This window comes from Mobula birostris, chromosome X (genome assembly GCF_030028105.1).
Source record: "Mobula birostris isolate sMobBir1 chromosome X, sMobBir1.hap1, whole genome shotgun sequence".
Lineage (NCBI taxonomy): Eukaryota > Metazoa > Chordata > Chondrichthyes > Myliobatiformes > Myliobatidae > Mobula > Mobula birostris.
Window position 1 is genome coordinate 61682996 of NC_092402.1, and position 21354 is coordinate 61704349.

A 21354-nucleotide genomic window follows, 5' to 3' on the forward strand; every position below is an offset into this window, starting at 1 on the left:
TTATGTCTAGTTTTACGCTAAGTGTAACACCCTTACTCTTTCAGGCTTTTCCGACACCTTAGAACTCATCTTGCTAACGGCTGCTCACAGGCACGTGTTTAAGCAATGCCGTTCCGAATCCGGGGGAGAGCGGCTGCTCGGGGCGCGCGCTGCCTTTCTTCGTAACAGTGAAAACACCTTCTGAAAGCGAAAACAGGGTACTAATGTAGGTCTTTTGTAACAGTGAGGTTTCATAAAGTGAACGTTCGAAAAGCGGGGGACACCTGTATAGAAATGTACATCTTTATTCCCCTGTGATTTGTTTCTTAATTTTCTTTCTGTTTCCACACTCCATACCAAACTGCAGTGCCTGGGCTTTGCTGTTTCTGACCATTCACTTCTATTCTTCCCCAGTGATGAAGACAGGAGAGAGTGGATTGACCATCTTCAGGCTACTGACAAAACAGAACATCTGGATCTGGGTTCAGGCAAATGCCCGACTGGTCTATAAAAATGGGCAGCCCGATTGCATCATAGCAAAGCAGAGACTCTTAACGTATGTATTTACTTGTATATACTACACAGAACATTACAGCACAATACAGGTCCTTCGACCCACGATGTTGTGCCATCCTTTTACCCTACTCCAAGATCAACCTAACTCTTCCCTCCTACAGAACCCTCTATTCTTTAGACATCCATGTGCCCATCTAAGTCTCTTAAATTTCCCACCTCCATCGCCACCCCTGGCAGTGCATACCACACCCTTAACACTCTGTGTTTATTTAAAAAAAAACCTCTCTCTAACATCCCTTTACTTTCCGTCAATCACCTTAAAATTTTGCCCTTTTGTATTAACCATTGTCACCCTGGGGAAAAAGGCACTGGCTGTCCACTCTACCTGTGCCTCTTATCATCTTCTACACCTCTATCAAGTCACCTCTCATCCTCCTTCACACCAAAGAGAGAAGTATTGTCTCACTCAACCTTTCATCATAAGACATGCTCTCTAATCCAGGCATCATCCTGGTAAATCTCCTCTTCACACTCTCCAAAGCTTACACACCCTCCTGATTATGAGGCAACCAGAACTGAACAAAATATTCCAAGTGTGGTCTAGCCGGAGTTTTATAGAGCTGTAGCACTATCTCACAGTTCTTGAACTCAGTCCCCTGACTACTGAAGGCCAACACACCATGCGTCTTCTTAACAAGCCTATGAATGTGCATGGCAACTTTCAGGAATCTATGGTTGTGGACCCACGGTCCCACTTTTCCTCCACACTGCTAAGAATTCTGCTAATAACCCTGTATTCCACCTTCGTTTGACCTTCCAAAGTGTATATTTTATATCTTTCCAGATTGAACTCTGTCTCCCTCTTCTCAGCCCAGCTCTGTATCCTGTAAATGGTCTCTTGTAACCTACACTAACCTTTTACGCTATCCACGCCATCAGCTTTCATGTCACGTGCAAACTTAGTAATCTGTTGCCCTTCCACTTCCTGATCAAAGCCATTTATAAAAATCACGAACAGTATAAATATACTGCTCAGTTAAAATTTTGAACTGATTAGAAAAAATAGCTGTGAAATAATGCAAACATTTATTTCAGGATGAAGAGAGATAACATTTTTTTAAAAAATCTTTTCTTCCTATTTCAACTGGTTTCTATTTTATTATTTTGTCCATGTAATAGAACTATCTGTATTCAACATTACTGGTTGGTGTATGGCAACAAATCGAGTTACCAGTCCCATTTTCTAGAGTCATGAGTCCAAATCTCACCCTGGCAGATGGGTAACTTAAATTTAGTTACTGAGATAATCTGAAGTGAAAAGCTAGTAGTAGTTATGATAGTCACATTCCGTTTGGAAAAGCTCTGGTTCACTATGTCCTTCAAGGAAAGAGATTTTAATCAGTACCCAGTCTGGCTGAAATGAGACTGCTGACCGACAGCAAAGTGGCAGGCAATGAACCACCCTCCGAAATGCCAGCAAGCTATTTAGTCCCAAGGCAATTAAGGATCAGTCTGTCGAGGAATGTTGCCAACTGACGCATTCCAAGCTGCGAGAGTGTGTACTGAGGGATGCACTGAAGCTCAGTGAAGCCACCACAAGGGCTCGCAGTGGACCACATCGTAGGGTTCTTCCACTCCTGGACAGGGTGGGGCCTGGTCGGTGAGAAAGCCCCTCAGTCGTTGTAGTAGTGTACCACCCCAGGAAGCAACATGAGTGGCAACAGTGCTAGTGTTCTTAAAATGCAATTTAGGACTACACATTGTTTACAAACATACGGATGAAAAGACGTTGCACAGTTGATTCTTGTAAATTTTTTTTATTATGGATAAAATTTATTTTGGATTAAAAAAAATTAGGGGTCAGGATTAGTTGCTCTTACCCAGCTATGCTCGCACTCTGAGGGGGGCAGAAAAATGAAAAGAACTTACTGTAATACTAACAGCACAATGGTGTAACCTGGGCTCATGGTGACAGCAACCTGATTCGATCTTGACCTTGAGTCTTAATGGAGCTTGCATGTTTTTCCTATGATCACATGGGTTTTCTACAGGTGGCTGTAGTTTCCTGTAACATCGAAAGACATGCAGGCCAGTAGATTAACTGGCAACCATAAATTGACCTTGATGTGTAGGTGAGGGATAGAGTCTGGGTGGAGCTGAAAGGAATGTGGGGAAAATAAAATGGGATCAATGTAAATCAATAGCTAATGGCTAGCATGGACTCAGTGGGCCAAAAGGCCTGTTTCCCTGTTTTATGACTCTGAGTTAGTTGATTGTGAACTTTTCTGTCATGTTGATCTCACATGTGTCTTGCCTGTGTGCTTCTCCCACAGTAACTCTTGCATATATGTGCTTCTTATTATCCTGCTTGTCAAAGTCTCCATTAAAGAATTTAATTATCTTTCCACAGGGATAAAGAAGGGATTGATCACTTTAAGAATCGCACAATGCCATTCCAATTTCCATTCTCAGTTGGGGAGGCTGTCTTGTATGATAGTGTTTCTCCTCTATTTGAGGTCACCAACCCATATGCGTCTGAGAATGGTAATTCCAGTGTGGTAAAGAATGGATGCATGGATCCGAACTCAATCCTTGGAGCCATGATGAGCCAAGACAAAGCAGTGTACATCAGGCACCCAGCAGTGGAGCCCAAGTACTCCTTAAGTCGAATTGGCAGAACAGTTGCCAGTGGATCAACAGTCAATGCACCATGTCTCCCAAATGGAGAGAAGAATGTAAAAGAGGAGGACCCCAGCATCAAGCAAGAAGATGACCTATTGTCCACATTGGATGACATGCTCCAAAGTGACAATGGCCTCCCTGATGTACTGGAGAGCTTGGCACCAGAAGACTTGGAGCTCATGCACTGGGTAGAGAGCACATTGAGCATGGACATGGAATGCCCCCTCAGTGACGTGCTGACAAATGACCAGGTTTTGTCTTATGTCCATGAATCACTAAAGAAGAAGGAGAGTTCACACCAACAATCTGGATTGCAAGAGAATTTAGGTACAGGGGATCAACTGCCTGAATGCTTGGGGATGTCACAGAGACAAGCCAACAGACTGCCTCCGATGGCACCATTGCACTTGCAACAGAACGTGCCATCAATTCCTCAACAGTCTTGCAAGGCAAGTTACTTGCCCCAAGAAGCAATGCAACCTTGTAGCCGAACACAAAACATGCCACAGCAGGACTTGCTTCAACAGCATTGGCCTCATTCTCTGCAGCAGCAGTATGCACAGACCTCTGGTCCCATGCAGCAACAATGCATCCAGCAGTACAGCCTTCATAAGCAGCCGGCTGTGAGACAGGACCCTCATTTGCAGCAGCACTTGCAGCCACCCGGTCAGCAACTGTCAATGCAGTACAACAACCAGCAGTCATACCATTATCCACAGCAGTCCAACAATTCAAGTCCGTCCTCAGTCACTGGACTAAACCCAGCTGCCACAATGAACTGCAGCAACGGCAATGGATACTTGAGAGCTGCACAGAGCTGTAGAGTTAACCTGCAGCAAAACACATCCCTATTTCATTCACCATCCAGTGCACCTCCCTGTGTTGCCCCTTCTCAACAGAGCAGATTTGATTTCAGTCATCCAAGCACTGCAGTAGCTAGTCATGGATATGAGAGTTACAATCAAGCAGGCTGGTTCCCAGGAGCAAACCAACCAAATGGGATGACATTTCCACATTTCAGCTCCACAGCATCTCATGTGAGTGGGAAGAGTACGAATCTTCCTGCATTTCACCCGACACCGACAGTCCCATTGTCTAATATGAACAAGTACTCTCACTTACACCCCGAGGAACAAAATAGCTGGTGTGCCGTTGATTTGTACAAGGTAGGCCTGAGATTTTAACTTGGTTACCTCGCACTAATGTTCTTATCCGATGTTTCTTCTTTGCTTTTCATTGTCAGATCTGGAGCAGGTCCAGATGCAGTCCACACTGGAGAAAGATGAGGTAATAAGGCTAATTCTGTGCCCTGAGAACCCTACAGAGGCAGAGCATTTTATACTCATTAATCAGAATCAGGTTTATTATCACCGGCATGTGACGTGAAATTTGTTAACTTAGCAGTAGCAGTTCAATGCAATACATAATCTAGCAGAGAGAGAAAAAAATAATAAATTAAATAAAACAAAAATAAACAAGTAAATCAATTATGTATGTTGAATAGATTTTTAAAAATGTGCAAAAAACAGAAATACTGTATATTTTTAAAAAGTGAGGTAGTGTCCAAAGCTTCAATGTCCATTTAGGAATTGGATGGCAGAGGGGAAGAAGCTGTTCCTGAATCACTGAGTGTGTGCCTTCAGGCTTCTGTACCTCCTTCCTGATGGTAACAGTGAGAAAAGGGCATGCCCTGGGTGCTGGAGATCCTTAGTAATGGATGCTGCCTTTCTGAGACACTGCTCCCTGAAGATGTCCTGGGTACTTTGTAGGCTCGTGCCCAAGATGGAGCTGACTAGATTTGCAACCTTCTGCAGCTTCTTTTGGTCTTGTGCAGTAGCCCCTCCATACCAGACAGTGATGCAGCCTGTCAGAATGCTCTCCATGGTACAACTATAGAAGCTTTTGAGTGTATTTGTTGACATGCCAAATCTCTTCAAACTCCTAATAAAGTATAGCCGCTGCCTTGCCGCCTTTATAACTACATCAGTGTGTTGGGACCAGGTTAGATCCTCAGAGATCTTGACACCAAGGAACTTGAAGCTGCTCACTCTCTCCACTTCTGATCCCTCTGAGGATTGGTATGTGTTCCTTCGTCTTACCCTTCCTGAAGTCCACAATCAGCTCTTTCGTCTCACTGACATTGAGTGCCAGGTTGTTGCTGTGGCACCACTCCACTAGTTGGCATATCTCACTCCTGTATGCCCTCTCACCACCTGAGATTCTACCAACAATGGTTGTATTGTCAGCAAGTTTATAGATGGTATTTGAGCTATGCCTCGCCACAGAGTCATGGGTATAGAGAGAGTAGAGCTGTGGGCTAAGCACACACCCCTGAGGTGCACCAGTGTTGATCATCAGCGAGGAGGAGATGTTATCACCAATCCGCATAGATTGTGGTCTTCTGGTTAGGAAGTTGAGGATCCAATTGCAGAAGGAGGTACAGAGGCCCAGGTTCTGCAACTTTTCAATCAGGATTGTGGGAATGATGGTATTAAATGCTGAGCTATAGTCAATGAACAGCATCCTGATGTAGGTGTTTGTATTGTCTAGGTGGTCTAAAGCCGTGTGGAGAGCCATTGAGATTGCTAGTTTGTTGGCATGTATTTACATTTGTATATTCAAAGCAGTTCCACATTCTTTTGAAAATATACAATTCACTGGATGTTCAGGTAACTGAAACGTTTAGGATTGTGACTGATAGATTTATATTGGGCAAGGATATCAAAGATATTGCCAAATAAATGGAGTTAATATTGGGTCAGCCCTGAGTTGATTGGCAGAATGGAAGGGTAAGTGGTCCACTCTTGTCCTGATGAAACATTTTTCCAACACTTAAAGATTTTTGAGATTGACCAGCGCCTATTAACTTCATCCAGCTACTACCTCTCGGTCTCCATGGGTTTGTTTGGACAGTGGTTATGTTGTGGTAAGCTACCTTGAATGATCATGAATCCTTTGTGCCAGGAAGGAGTTAGGAGACCTCAATTGCTCAGAGAGGTAGGAGTCCCTTGCTGATGTTTTAGGTGGTGGAAGAGTGATGCTTGGGTGAGGAACACTAAATGAGGCAATTCTGAAGGAAAGAGTTAACACATCAGAGGCAAGCATGAACTCTTCACTGAGTATAGTGATGAAATAAATTAGTGATAAGAGAATTGCTAATAAGTGTTGGCCTATTAACCCAATCCACTTCATCTCAAAATGGAAACTTTTGCAAAATCTGCTTGTTGATTTTGTAAAAAAAAAAGACAATGAACTAGGAATTTATTATTATGCTGAAGATTGTGGTAACCAATGGTGGTGCCTATTCTGAAGAAATAATTTTTTACTTCCTCATTCTTGTGCTGTAAGATATACTGCATTTCCCCTTTCAATATGCAGTCTGTCAGTAGCTTTCACCTAGAATAACGTAACTTCCTCTTGTAAAACATTATGGCCCGATTTGGTGGGAGACAAAGCAATGAGATGCAACCCTGTGTAGACTGATTGTCTGTCACACATTTTGAAACACAGGGCCTTTCAACTTAGCCCTTGGAAAAGATCCTCCTGTACTGTACAGTGAATCAAAAGTTACGGTCCAATTGCAGCATTGCTGGGAATAGTCAATATTTCCTGGCCTTTACAGTGATATCCACACCTCGTGAATGAATAATAAGAATTCTCAAAGACATATATGAGGGTACACATGAAGAACAATCAGAAAGGTGTTGGGGCTCAAAAGGTTAAATGCACGATGACAAGTTGTGTAAATATGGTTTGTATTCCCTTGATCTCATACAGTTGGAGGTGGTGGACCAAATCAAACTCTTTGAAATAATTAAAGGATTTCAAAATGATCAGTAATCCAGAACTGCAGTGCAAGGAGATGCTGGCTTAAAATTAGTGGAAGTCCTCTTGAAAGTGAAATTAGGGAATAGCTTTTAGTGCACTGGTGTATAAAATGTAGAATTCACTCTGCTGCTTGGTGGTAGATGTTTGGATAACAACAGCAATGAATACATGAGGGCTGCACAGAGATGGACAGATTTTTATTGGACAAATCTTGCAACCTAGATGTCTGCTTTGGGTATTTTAATTGAGGTAAGGAAGAATTGTCATTGAGATGTTGAAACTCGTGATATTCCTACAAAACTTTTTTCCCCCCACAAAGAAGGCATCTTAGACAATATGCTGCTGTAACTGGTGTTTGGATAATTTTAATTCTGGTTGGGAGTCCTTGGTGGACCTGTCACAAGTGAACATGCTGGTGAGAGTTGGTATGGATTTATGAAAGACTCATTTGATGGAGTTCTTTGGTGGTGTAAATGGGTATGGTAGATATGGAGGAACCAGGGTATATGAAATATTCAGATTTTTGGATGATCTTCAGCAAGGTTCAAGACATTTGTTTGGTTAGCAAGGTTAGAACAGGTGGAATTCAGAATCCGAACCAGGTTTAATATCAATGGTGTATGTCATGAAATTTGTTAACTTAGCAGCAGCAATACAATGAAATATGTGCTAAATATAGAAAAAAATAAATCGATTACAGTAAGTATATACAGTGTCTATAAAAATTATGCACCCCCCCACCCCCCCGGAAGTTTTCATGTTTTATTGTTTTACTACATTGAATCAGTGGATTTAATTTGGCTTTTTTTTTTTTGACACTGATCAACAAATAAGGACTCTTTTGTGTCAAAGTGAAACAGATCTGTACAAAGTGATCTAAATTAATTACAAATATAAAACACAAAGTAATTGATTGCATAAGTATTCACCCCTTTAACATGACACACCAAGTAATCACTGGTGCAGCCAATTGGTTTGAGAAGTCACATAATGAGTTAAATGGAGATTACCATGTGCAGTCAAGGTGTTTCAAATGATTGAAGTAAAAATACACCTGTATCTGGAAGGTCCAACTGCTGGTGAGTCAGTATCCTGGCAAAAACTACACCATGGAGAAGGCAAAACAACACTAAGCAAATCTGTGTAAAGGTTATTGAAAAGCACAAGTCAGGAGATGGATACAAGAAAATTTCCAAGTCACTGAATATCCTTTGGAGTACAGTTAAGTTAATCATCAAGAAATGGAAAGAATATGGCACAGATATTTAAAAGCCTAGAGCAGGCCATCCTCAAAAACTGAGTGACCAAGAAGAGGCTGGTGAGGGAGACCACCAAGAGACCTATGAACTCTGGAGGAGTTACAAGCTTCAGTGGTTGAGATGGGAGAGACTGCACATACAACAACTGTTGTTTGGGTGTTTCACCAGTTGCAGCGTTATGGGAGAGTGGCAAAGAGAAAGCCATTGTTGGAAAAAAAACTAACATGAAATCTCAGTTAGAGTTTGCCAGAAGCATGTGAGAGACTCTGAAGTCAGCTGGAAGAAGGTTCTATGGTCTGATGAAACCAAAATTAGGCCTTTTGGCCATCAGACTAAACCCTGACGAAGGGTCTCGGCCTGAAACGTCGACTGCACCTCTTCCTACAGATGCTGCCTGGCCTGCTGCGTTCACCAGCAACTTTGATGTGTGTTGCGAGACTAAACGCTATGTTTGTTTGGCATAAGCCAAACACCAACATCATCAAAAACATACCATCCCTACCGTGAAGCATAGTGGTGGCTGCATCATGCTGTGGGGATGCTTCACTGTAGCAGGCCCTGGAAGGCTTGTGAATGTAGAGGGTAAAATGAATGCAGCAAAATACAGGTTAATCCTGGAGGAAAAACCTCATGCAATCTGCAAGAGAACTGTGACTTGGGAGAAGATTTGTTTCCCAGCAAGACAATGACCCCAAGCATAAAGCCAAAGCTACACACGAATGGCTTAAAAAACAACAAAGTTAATGTCCTCGAGTGGCCAACTCAGTCCAGACCTCAATTCAATTGAGAATTTGTGGCTGGACTTGAAAAGGACTGTTCACTCATGAGCCCCTTGCAATCTGACAGAGCTTGAGCAGTTTTGTAAAGAAGAATGGGGGAAAATTGCAGTGTCCAGATGTGCAAAGCTGATAGAGACCTATCTGCACAGACTCAAGGCTGTAATTACTGCTAAGTACTGACTGAAGGGGCTGAATACTAATGCAGTCAATTATTTTGTGTTTTGTATGTGTAATTAATTTAGATCACTTTGTAGAGATCCGTTTTAACTTTGACACAAAAGAGTCTTTACCTGTTGATCAGTGTCAAAAAATAGCCAAATTAAATCCCCTGTGATTCAATATTGTAATACAATAACATATGAAAACTTCCAATGGGGGGGGTGGTGAGTTGTTTTTATAGGCACTGTATATGTATATCAAATAGTTCAATTTAAAATAGTGCAAAATCAGAGGGAAAAAAAGTGAGCGGTGTTTATGAGTTCCATGTCCATTTAGAAATCAGATGACAGAGGGGAAGAAGCTATTCCTGAATCGCTGAATGTGTGCCTTCAGGCCTCTGTGCCTCCTTCCTGACAGTAACAATGAGAAGAGTGCATGTCCTGGGTGACGAGGGTCCTTAATAATGGATGCCACCTTTCTAAAGAACCTTTCTGTTCCTTGAAGATGTCCCGGATATTACAGAGGTTAGTACCCATGATGGAGCTGACTAATTCTACAACTCTCTGTAGTTTCTTAGAATCCTATGCAGTAGCCCCCCTCCCCCTCCCCACATACCAGACAGTGATGCAGCCTGTCAGAATACACTCTGCGGTACAACTAGAGGTTTTCCAGTGTTTTTGATAACAACTTAAATCTCCTCAGACTCCTAATGAAATATAGCTACTATCTTGCTTTCTCTGTAACTGCACTGATATGCTGGGACCAGGTTAGATCCTCAGAGATCTTGACACCCAGGAACTTGAAGTTGCTCCCTCTCTTCACCTCTAATCCATCTGTGAGGATTGGTTCATGTTCCCTTGTCTTACCCTTCCTGAAGTCCATAATCAACTCTTTGGTCTTACTGACATTGAGTGCCAGGTTGTTGCTGTGACACTGCTCAACTACCTGGTATATCTCGCTCCTGGACGTCCTCTCATGTCCATCTGAGATTCTGCCAACAAAGGTTGTATCCTCTGAATATTTATAGATGGCATTTGAGCTGTGCCTAGCGACAGAGTCATGGGTGTAGACAGAGTAGAGCAGTGGGCTAAGCACACACCCCTGAGGTGCGCCAGTGTTGATAGTCAGCGAGGAGGAGTTATTATTGCCTTGAGGTACAGAAGCCCTGGTTCTGTAGCTTTTTGATCAGCCCTGTCAGACTGATGGTATTAAATGCTGAGCTATAGTCAACAAACAGTATCCTGACATGGGTGTTTGTATTATCCAGGAGATCTAAGGCCATGTGAAGAGCCATTGAGATTGTGTCTGCTGTAGACCTATTGTGGTGATAGGCAAATTGTAGTGGGTCCAGGTCCTTACTGAGGCAGGAGTTCATTCTAGCCATGACCGACCCCTCAAAGCATTTCATCATCATAGGTGTGAGTGTTACTGGATGACCGTCGTTAAGGCAGCTTGCACTACTCTTGTTGGGCGCTGATATAATTGTTGCCCTTTTGAAACAGGTGGGAACTTCCAACCATAACAGTGAGTGGTTGAAAATGTCTTTGAATACACCCACCTGTTAGTTGGGATAAGTTTTCAGAGCCTTCCTAGGTACTCCAGTGGGGTCTGTACTCATTCCAGTACTGTACTCATGTTAGTTGAAAACTAATTAGTGGTCAGAAAACAAAGTGAGAATAAGCAAATTATTCTCAGGTTGTTAGATTGTGACCTGTGGGGTCTGCAAGGATAGGTGCTTGGGCCCTACTAGTTCACAGGCCATACCAACAATTTTACTAAGGGGACCCAGTGTCATATTTGTAACTTTGATAATAAACTAGACAGAGTTGTCAGTATAGAGGAGGATGTAAAGGGCTTTAAGGATGTGGGCAAGCTGAGTGAGTGAGAAGATGGCAGATGGGAGACAATGTGGAAATATGTTAAATCAAGCACTTTGGGGCACATAATAGAAAAGCAAAGCATTTGTTAAATGGTGAGAAAATAAGTAATATTGATGTTCAGAAAGGCCTTGGTGTGCTTGTACTCAAAATACAGAAAGCTAACACCAGGTGAAATAAATGGCTTGTAACCCTTTATTACAAGACGGTTTGAATATAGGAATAAGGAAGTCTTACTACAATTGTCTAGGTTGTGGTGAGATCACAACTGGGACATTCTGCACGATTTTGGTCTGCTTACATAAGGAAGAATGTATTGGTTTAGAGAGAAGTACAACAAATAGCTACTGGATTGATTTCAGAGATGGTGGGTTTACAGTACGAGGAATGAGAGAGCAAACTGGACTGTATTCTTTAACATTTGGAGGAATGGGAGGAGATTTCATTAAAACTTACAAGATTCTTGAAAGACCTGGCAGTCTGGATTCAGGGAAGATGGTTCCCCTGACTGAAGTGACTAGGACTACGTCACAGTTTGACTATAATGGGTAGAGCTTTGGTCCAAGAGAAAGAGGGGATTTTTTAATCAGAGGGTGGTGAATCTTTGGAATTCTGTACCCCAGGTGGCTATAGGGGCTTTGTCATTGTGTTCATTCAAAATTGCTGTCACAGGGTTTCAAGGTGAGTACATAAGTCACCAAGGCATAGAAGCCTATGGGCTAAGTGTTAGTAATGGCAGTAGCATGATTGGGTATTTGATGGTTGGCATGGACATGGTGATCCCATGAATGAGCTTCTGTGTTGTATTGTAGATTTCTGCATAAAACAGAAATCGAGACTTTGACCATAAAACATGCTGTAGGAGCAGCATTAGGCCATTCAGCCTATCGAGTCTGCTCTGTCATTCAATCATGCCTGATTTCCTATCTCTCTCATCTCCATTCTCCTGCCTTCTCCCTGTAACCTTTGACGTCTTGACTAGTCAAGAGCTTATCAACCTCCTCTTTAAATAGACCCAATAACTAGGTATCCACAGCTGTATGTAAAAATGAATTTAACAGATTCACTACCCTTTGGTTATAGAAATTCCTCCTCATCTCTGTTCTAAATAGATGTCCCTCTATTCTGAGGTTCTGCCCTCTGATCCTAGACTTCCCCCACTATAGGAAACATTCTGTGCATATCCACTCTTTCGTAGCATTTCAACATACAATAGGTTTCAATGAGATCCTCTCCCATTCTATTAAACTCCAGTGAGTACAGGCTCAAAGCCATCATATGTTAACCCTTTCATTCCTAAAATCATTCTCGTGAACCTTCTCTGGACCCTCTCCAATGTCAGCACATCTTTTCACAGAAAAGGTGCCCAAACTGCTCACAATACTCCAAGTGTGGTTTGACCAATGCCTTATGAAGCCTCAGCATACATCCTTGTTTTTATATTCTAGTTCTCGAGAAACGAATGCTAACATTGTATTTGCCTCCTTACCACTGACACAACCTGCAAGTTAACCTCTAGGGAATCCTAAACAAGCATTTCCAAGTCCCTTTGTACCCCTGATTTTTGAATTTTTTCCCCATTTAGAAAATAGTCTATGCTTTTGATCCTCCTACCGAAGGGCATGACCATACACTTACCGACACTATATTCCATCTGCCACTTCATTGTCCATTTTCCTAATCTGTCTAAATCCTTCTGCAGACTCCCTGCTTCCTCAGTACTAGCTGCCCCTCCACCTACCTTTGTATCATCCGCGAACTTGGTCACAAAACCAGCAATACCATCATCCAAATCATTGCTGTATAACGTAAAAAGAAGTGGTCCCAACACTGACCCCTGCAGAACACCACTAGTCACCGGCAGCCAATCAGAAAAGGCTCCCTTATTCCCACTCATTCCCACTCTGCCTTCTGCCAGTCAGTCAATCTTCTATCCATGCTAGTATCTTTCCTGTAATACCATGGACTCTTATCTTGCTTGCAGCCTCACATGTGGCACCTTGTCAAAGGCCTTTTGAAAATCCAAGTTAGCAACTTTTCTTTATCGATCCTGCCTATTCCTCAAAGAATTCCAACAGATTTGTCAGGCAAGATTTTCCCTAAGGAAACCATGCTGACATTTGTCTGTCTTATCGTCTGCCTCCAATTACGCTGAAACCTCATCCTTAACAAAGGATTCCAACAATTTCCCAACCACTGAAGTCAGGCTAACTGGATTATTATTTCCTTTCTTCTGCCTTCCTCTCTTCTTAAAGACTGGATTGACATTTGCAATTTTCCAGTCCTCCAGACCATTCCAGAATTAAGTGATTCTTGAAAGATCATCACTAATGCCTTCACGATTTCTTCAACTACCTCTGAAAGGTCTGAAGGTAGATTAATCACCTGGGGTGTAGTCCATCTGGTCCAGGTGATTAATCTACCTTCAGACCTTTCAGCTTCCTAAGCACCTTCTCCTTATTAATAGCAGTGACACTCACTTCTGCCACCTGACACTCTGGCATACTGCTGGTGTCTGCCACAGTGAATACTGAAGCAAAATACTTATTAAGTTCGCCCTCCATTTCTTTATCCCTCATTACTACCTTTCCAACATTACTTTACAGTGGTCTGATATCCACTCTCGCCTCTTTTTGACTCTTTATATATCTGAAAAAGCATGTTGTATCCTCTTTAATATTTTTGGCTAACTTACCTTCATATTTCATTTTTTTTTTCTCTTAATGACTTGTTTTACTTGCCTTCTGTTGGTTTTTAAAAGCTTCCCAGTCCACTAACTTCCCACTAATTTTTGATGTATTCTATTCCCTCTATCTTTCCTTTTATATTGTTTCTTACTTCCCTTGTTGGCCACAGTTGTGTCTTCATGCCTTCAGAATACTTTTTACATGTATCTATCCTGTGCTTTCTGAATTGCTTCCAGAAACTCCAGCCATTGCTATTCTGCCATCATCCCTGCTCGTGTTCCCTTCCTGTCATCTTTAGCCATCTCCTATTTCATGCCTCTGTAATTCCCTTTACTCCACTGTAATAATGATATATCTAAACTCTAGCTTCTCTTTCTCAATCTCGATGGCTCTCCACATGGCTTTAGACCACCCTGACAACACAAACACCTATGTCAGGATGCTGTTCATTGTCTATAGCTCAGCATTTAATACCATCATTCCCACAATCCTCATTGAGAACTTTCAGAACCTGGGCATCTGTACCTCCCTCTGCAATTGGATCCTTGACTTCCGAACCGGAAGACCACAGTCTGTGCGGATTGGTGATAACATATCCTCCTCACTGACATTCAACACTGGTGCACCCCAGGGGTGTGTGCTTAGTCCACTGCTCTACTCTGTATCTACACATGACTGTATGGCTAAGCATAGCTCAAATATCATCTATATACTTGCTGACAATACAGGTGGTGACGAGAGGGCGTACAGGAGTGAGATATGCCAACTAGTGGAATGGTGCTGCAGCAACAACCTGGCACTCAACGTCAGTAAGACAAAAGAGCTGATTGTGGACTTCAAGAAGGGTAAGTTGAAGGAACACAAACCAATTCTCATAGAGGGATCAGAAGTGGAGAGAGTGAGCAGTTTCAAGTTCATGGGTGTCAAGATCTCTGAGGATCTAACCTGGCCCCAACATAGAGATGTAGTTATAAGGAAGGCAAGACAGCAGCTATAGTTTATTAGGAGTTTGAAGAGATTTGGCATGTCAACAAATACACTCAAAAACTTCTATAGATGCACCGTGGAGAGCATTCTGACAGGCTGCATCACTGTCTGGTATGGAGGGGCTACTGCACAGGACCGAAAGAAGCGGCAGAAGGTTGTAAGTCTAGTCAGCTCCATCTTGGGCACTACCCTACAAAGTACCCAGGACATCTTCAGGGAGCAGTGTCTCAGAAAGGCAGCGTCCATTATTAAGGACCTCCAGCACCCAGGGCATGCCCTTTTCTCACTGTTACCATCAGGTAGGAGGTACAGAAACCTGAAGGCACACACTCAGTGATTCAGGAACAGCTTCTTCCCCTCTGCCATCAGATTCCTAAATGGACATTGAACCCTTGGACACCACCTCACTTTTTTTAATATACAGTGTTTCTGTTTTTTGCATGTTTTTATTTAAACCTATTCAATACACATATACTGTAATTGATTTACTGATAATTGTTTTTATTTTATTTTTTCTCTCTTCTAGATTATGTATTGTATTGAACTGCTGCTGCTGCTAAGTTAACAAATTTCACATCACATGCCGGTGATAATAAACCTGATTCTGATTCTTTCTCAAACTGCAGGGTGAATTCTATCACATTATGATCATTGTCTCCTAAGGGTTCCTTTATCTTGAGCTCCCAAATGAAATCTGTGAATAAAGCTGGAAAGTGATGCTGAGGTCAAAGATCTGTCACGATTTATTTGAATGGCAGAACAAGCTCAAGGGGCTGAATGGCCTGCATCTTGCTCATTCTTCAAATCCATCAAACTGCCTATGACAGGAAAAGTACACCACTAGGGTCTAGGGCTGTGAGGGAGATAAGTCACACATGGAAAAGAGATTGGTCGGGCAGAACACATTGTCATTTCCATAGAACTTGATTTAATAAAGGTCAGTTGTAAATGGGTTAATGGTTCCTTTAAAATAAGAGTTATTTCAATCTGAGTTCCAGCTGGGACTTCTCTCATCCCCTGAGTCAGAAGGTTGTAAGTTTTGAGTCCCAGTCTGAAAACATAAGTATCGAGCTTCTGCCTGTTACTGAGAGAGTGCTGCATTGTTGGAGCTAATGTCTTTCTTGCCTTTTTTGGAGAAAACTCTACTTTGCCAAAAACAGATACACTGTTCATTTACCTTGTTGCTGTTTGTTTGATTTTACTCTGCATGAAGTGGCTGTCAAGTTTGTTTACATAATGAAGCACTAAACTTCCTAGCAACCAATTGTATGTGAAGAGCTTGCAGACATTTCTGCAAATGCGTAATATTAAGTCCTTTTAATTCACCGTGCTGAGGATCTCTGTGTTTTCCCTCATGGGCTTGAGAGAAGAGAAACACTGACCTTAATACCTCTCAGCGCTTGTAGGGACTTGTCCAGTACTCTGACACAATTATCTGCTTGCCACTGCATTGCCAGCCAGTACAGTCGGCCCTCCTTATCCGCGAGTTCCGCATGCGCAAATTCAACCAACCGCAAATCGAGAAAACCTGGAAGAGCTCTTCCAGCGCTTGTTGTTCGAGCATGTACAGACTTTTTTTTTCTTGTCATTATTCCCCAAACAATGCAATATAACAACTATTTTACATGGCATTTACATTGTATTAGGTATAAGTAATCTAGAGATGATTTAAAGTATACGGGAGGATGTGTGTAGATTATCATGGATCGGGATCGGGAAAAAAAAACGGAAGTTCTCTTACTAAGTAAGTCGGAACAGGTACATCCGGTATTATTTAGCGTCAGTTAGTCAAACGTTTATCTTAGTATATAGTATATATTTTACCTTTCTATGCATATAAAACACTTAAGAAACGTATGTTTCAGCGCCGGGCTCGGGAATGGAAATTCCCGAGTTCGATCCAGTGACAGACCGCTCTCGAGCGCGCTCTCTATCGGTGCTGGGTTGATGTGAAAGATCAAAAACCCAAAACCTCAAAACACAATAATTAAACCACTGCATTGCTTAGTAATAATTGTAGCTTTCATCGGGGCAGGGCTTTTCTCACTTTCTCCTTTTAAATTGTTCCAATCGTTGACTGACTGTAGCATAACGCTTTTCCAATGACGGATGGTGTTTCACCTCCTTCCGATCGCTTTATTATTTCCACTTTATTTTAAATCGCGATTGTGATTATTTTTGTGAACAGAAACACTGCGGATTTAGAACTGCACTGCCGGGTCCTAATGTCCACCGCACTGAGACATGTTAAATAAGGTCTGGGGTTCCACTGGGTCCTAAGATCCACCGCTTTTAGACAGGTTGAATAAGGGACTTGAGCATCCGCGGTTTTTGGTATCCGCAAGGGGTCCCGGAACCAATCCCTCGTGGATAAGGAGGGCCGACTGTATCTGATTTTAATTGAAATAAATATTGAAATCAAAATGCAAGCACAACTGGGTGTTTTGCAAATATGATTGCAGTTTGGAAAAGAAAGAAATACTTGCATTTCTGTGGTGCCTTTCATTTCCCTTTCAGTGTCCAAAACAATAAAGGATTTTTCAAGTGAAGCCACTTATGTAATATAAGAAACACAGTAGTGTATTTAAATACGGCCATTTGCCACAAAAAGTAATGTAATAGTAATGAGGAAATGTGATCATTATCACATAAATGCTTCAGCCTTTCACTTGATTGACCACACCATCTCTTGCAAGTTATGGCCTCCAATGGCTTCTCTTTCTGTGTCTCCACTATTACCCTGGTGTCCCCGAGTATCTGTTCTTCACCACCTCCTTTCAGCAATATCACCTTGAAAACATGTCTTTGGGTTTCCATGTGTAAGCTGGTGACATCCAGTCTGTCTCACCATCATTTCTCTCCAACCTTCTATTGCCACCAAACTGTCAGACTGCTTGTCAGACGTCCAGCACTGGATGAATATAAATTTCTTCCAACTAATCTGCCTATGGTTTCATTTGTCACTGAAACCCTCATACATGCTTTTGTTCTCCCTAGATACAGCTCTTCTATTTGGAACCCATTTTCTGAACTCTTTAAGAACTCATCCAGGTCCCTGATACCAACATAATCTTGTTCATCCTTGGCCCTTGACCATTGTGACTGCTGGCTTCCTTTGGCCCCCAGTTTGATGATATCTCTGTTTTAAAGCCCTCATCATTGTTTTCAGTTCCTATCCTGCTGTAAAATCCTACCTGATACCTCAAAGCAAAGGGTCAGGAAAACAGATTGCTGAGGTGGAGCTAATGAAGGAGACAGGATGCCTCTCCCAGGTTTGCATTGACTGCTCTCCAGATGACTGATAACACTTCTGACCAATGATAATGGGTAGGACTCCCTATTTCTCACAGATACAGAATACAAATCATCCAGAATATACAAGCCTACAGTTCACTGATCTATTGACCATCCCTAATTGGCCAGCTTCCTGCTGTATGGAGAAAGAAGGAAGCATTGCAAGCATTTATGTGTATCTGATATTCATTTCCCTGCTTGCCACTGAGTAATCTTCCAAAGAGAGTGGGGTAAGGTAGGAGGCAGGTGTATAGAAGTGCCTGTGATAACATCTGTCCAATTTTCTTTCTTAGATGACAGAAGATTCCAATGGTATTCTAGGCTTTCACCCCCCTGTGAACAGTACTCCTATTTTTGGGAATGGCTCTGTACAGTAATGGACCATCATGCTTTCCATGAAAGGATCTGACACCAGATATGTTCCAGATATAAACTTGTGATCCCAACGTCTTGGCAAGCAGTGAAGACTCCTCTGGACATATCTGATTCTTATCATAAGGGTGGCTTCTTAGATTTTCCTTCAGAAGATTTTCTCAAGTGGAGACTCAATTTATTTAAAATGAGCACTATGAATAGTCCTCAACTTGGGTGGCTATTGGAACAAGAGCAACAAGAAGTGACAGGGCTTTGGAGGTAACCATAGTAACACAACATGACTGAAAGTGAATTTATTATTGCAGCTTTAAGAAAGATTGTCATGAAATGTTTGTTTTAGTGGATGATGTTTTAGAGGACAGCCTTTCTTTAATTAAGAAATTCAACTCTTGAGTACATCTTGCTGTTTTTAACTTTTGCATACAGAAAAGTAAGTTACACCTTGTGACCGGCAGATGTTTTATTTTTAAAAGTACAAGCATTGGGTTCAGGGCAGTAGAAACAAATCATTCTGGACCAATCTTTAAAAGCAACTTCAAGTTGGAGGTGTTTTTAAGGTGTTCTGGTCTTTGAGACTTAAGTTGTTGCTTTATTTTTTGAAATGCGTTGTGTATTGGGGAATCGAACTGTAATAGGCCTTATAACAATAGTGCAGTCTGTTGAAATACCTACAAGAGGGTTCCTTACATAATAAGCACTATTTTCTTTTGAAAACAAAAAGCACAGCTTTGAAAAGAAACTCTGATCCTCTATTTCAAAGCAATGCCGGCTTGTATCTTAAACTCTTTTCTGAGTTAGAAGAACATTGCTCAACCAGTTTTGAAAAGACTTTCAAATGGATGCCTGTTAACCTACATAGAGAAGTGTGTGGGAGCAGAAAGCAAGGCACATGCACTGTGTGAGACTATCCTTGCCCTACTTGCTCTGTAAGTTTAATAGTACAAAGAAGTCCCTTTGGAAAACCAGGTGGGCCAGTGAACTTCCCAACTTTTAAGCAAGCACACAGACCACTGTTGCCTTATGAACAATGACAAAGAAGGGTCATACAACTTCAAGTGCCTTGTACATCATATATATCACCCCACTTGAGAGTGTACTGCTTAATCCCTTCCTCCCTATCCCTCTTTGGAGGGATCCACTCAGTTGGATAACTGAAACTATTCCTGGGAACCACGCTGGCCCTGATTGACCTCAAGTAAATACTGTCAAAAACCTTTTTTAAAAGAGTATAAAATGCAGTGAGGTTGAAAGTATTTAAACATAAATTAATAAGGGATTAAACATGAAGGTGCAGTATATTAATAAATTGGATTCAGTTAAAGTAATATTTTTGTCCTGTAGCTCCAAAAAAATTGTGAATTTTTTTTTAGATGAAGGGTGGAATTGAGAAAACACAGAGAGTGATAAGTAAGCTGGAGGAGCAAGGGAGAAATAGCTAGGATAAAATGAAAATCAGGCATAGAGAAAGGGAATTGAATGGCCACAAGCCTCACCAGTAATTAATCTTCTGATTATGACTGGGTTTATTGTCTTTGAACTCGATCCAAGCAGCCAAAATACAGTAGCTATGGATGGTTGCTGAGTTGAAGACAATAAGTGTGGGGAGAAAAAGCTTCTGAGTGTCAAAAGAACCTAACAAAAGCATTTGTCCAAGAACACTTTTAAAATAGATGTGGTAGAAGTCCTTTTACACTCATTTTGTTATCCTGCCATTTTCCAGTGTTTTTCCAATCTGTGTAATTATTCAGAGTCTGATAGGATTTGATTCTCCAAATCTTGTCCATGAAAATGATTTCTGAAACATTTCTAAATGGAGATGTGAAATGGGCTTTGACATTCAAGGCCCTTGCGAATAACTTGACCTGTTGTAATCTGTATTCTGGCACAAAGAAAAACTTCTGTTGTTAACCATAATATGAACCTGTGACTAATCTCATACTAAGTCTAAGAATTTGTGCTGGAATATTGCGGCCACATTTGGATAATTTAACTGGTACAAAATTAGGTAAATAAAGAGCTACTGATCTTAAATTATTGGCTAATTAATATTTGGCAGTCTATTTCTCTTAACTGAATAATGTTGTTCCTACGGAAAAATAATTACAGTCCCTACCTCTCCCAACTACATATTAAACCTATTTTCTCCTCACTTGACTCCTGCATTCTTAAACGGAAAAGGAGGACTCACACCCACCCACTCTCGCCACCAAAAACATGGCTCACTCTCAGGCCTCAGGAGGATGCTGTTCATTAAATGCTCACTAGCAACTGTCTGGATCATTGAGGGCCTTGTTGACTATGACTTCCATTCCCATTGGGAAAAGTAACATTTTTTTGCCTAGGTTTGGGTGACTGGTCTTGCATGGGCCGATTGGAGATTTTACACTTTCGTATATTAAACCCAAACCAATCCATAAAATGAACATAAAAACAAGTTTAGCATGTATTTATTGTCTTGATTATCAACCTTTGTTATGCAACTTTTGTTATCTTAATATGTGTCAAGCATTAATCCATGTTCAACAAGGTCTGTGGTTGGATTGAAAATCTTGTATGTTGGTGCAGCAAATCACCTGGGAGTAAGCACCAAAAGGAATTAATTCCCATTAATAGCACTGCTTTCATTTCTTTCTCTGGTTGGCATTTTGCCCCAATTATAATGAATTGTCTTTGATGACAGGTCTGTTCCATTTTTCACACGGGGATTAAATGTGAGCTTTAACTGAAGCAAAATCTCACCTCCGCCTTAAAAATTCAATTGTAGGTTTAGTTGTTTGCTAGTCCTGTTGTAAATCTTCTGAAGGTTGACCTTTGCACTGCAGACCTATCACTTTGGAGGGTGCAGAATGCAGATTGGAACTTTAGCTAGTTAAACTAGTCTTTAAGTACAGATGAGATGAAGCATCAGCTTGATAGAGGTGTACAAGATAAT

General features: G+C 41.5%; 1 protein-coding gene across 3 annotated transcripts in view; it reads left to right on the forward strand.

The window, feature by feature from the left end:
- LOC140191540 (aryl hydrocarbon receptor-like) overlaps positions 1-21037 on the forward strand; it is a 123152-nt gene extending 102115 nt beyond the window's left edge. For 2 of the 3 annotated variants that reach the window (XM_072248999.1, XM_072249000.1), the window contains 3 exons: positions 394-535; positions 2906-4343; positions 18341-21037. In XM_072248999.1, coding sequence (XP_072105100.1) covers positions 394-535; positions 2906-4343; positions 18341-18424 — 1664 coding nt within the window. In that variant the 3' untranslated portion in view covers positions 18425-21037. Of the gene's footprint in view, positions 1-393; positions 536-2905; positions 4344-14494; positions 14612-18340 lie in introns of all 3 variants that reach the window. The other variant, XR_011883833.1, reaches the window with a different exon arrangement.
- Positions 21038-21354: the final 317 nt, after the last annotated feature.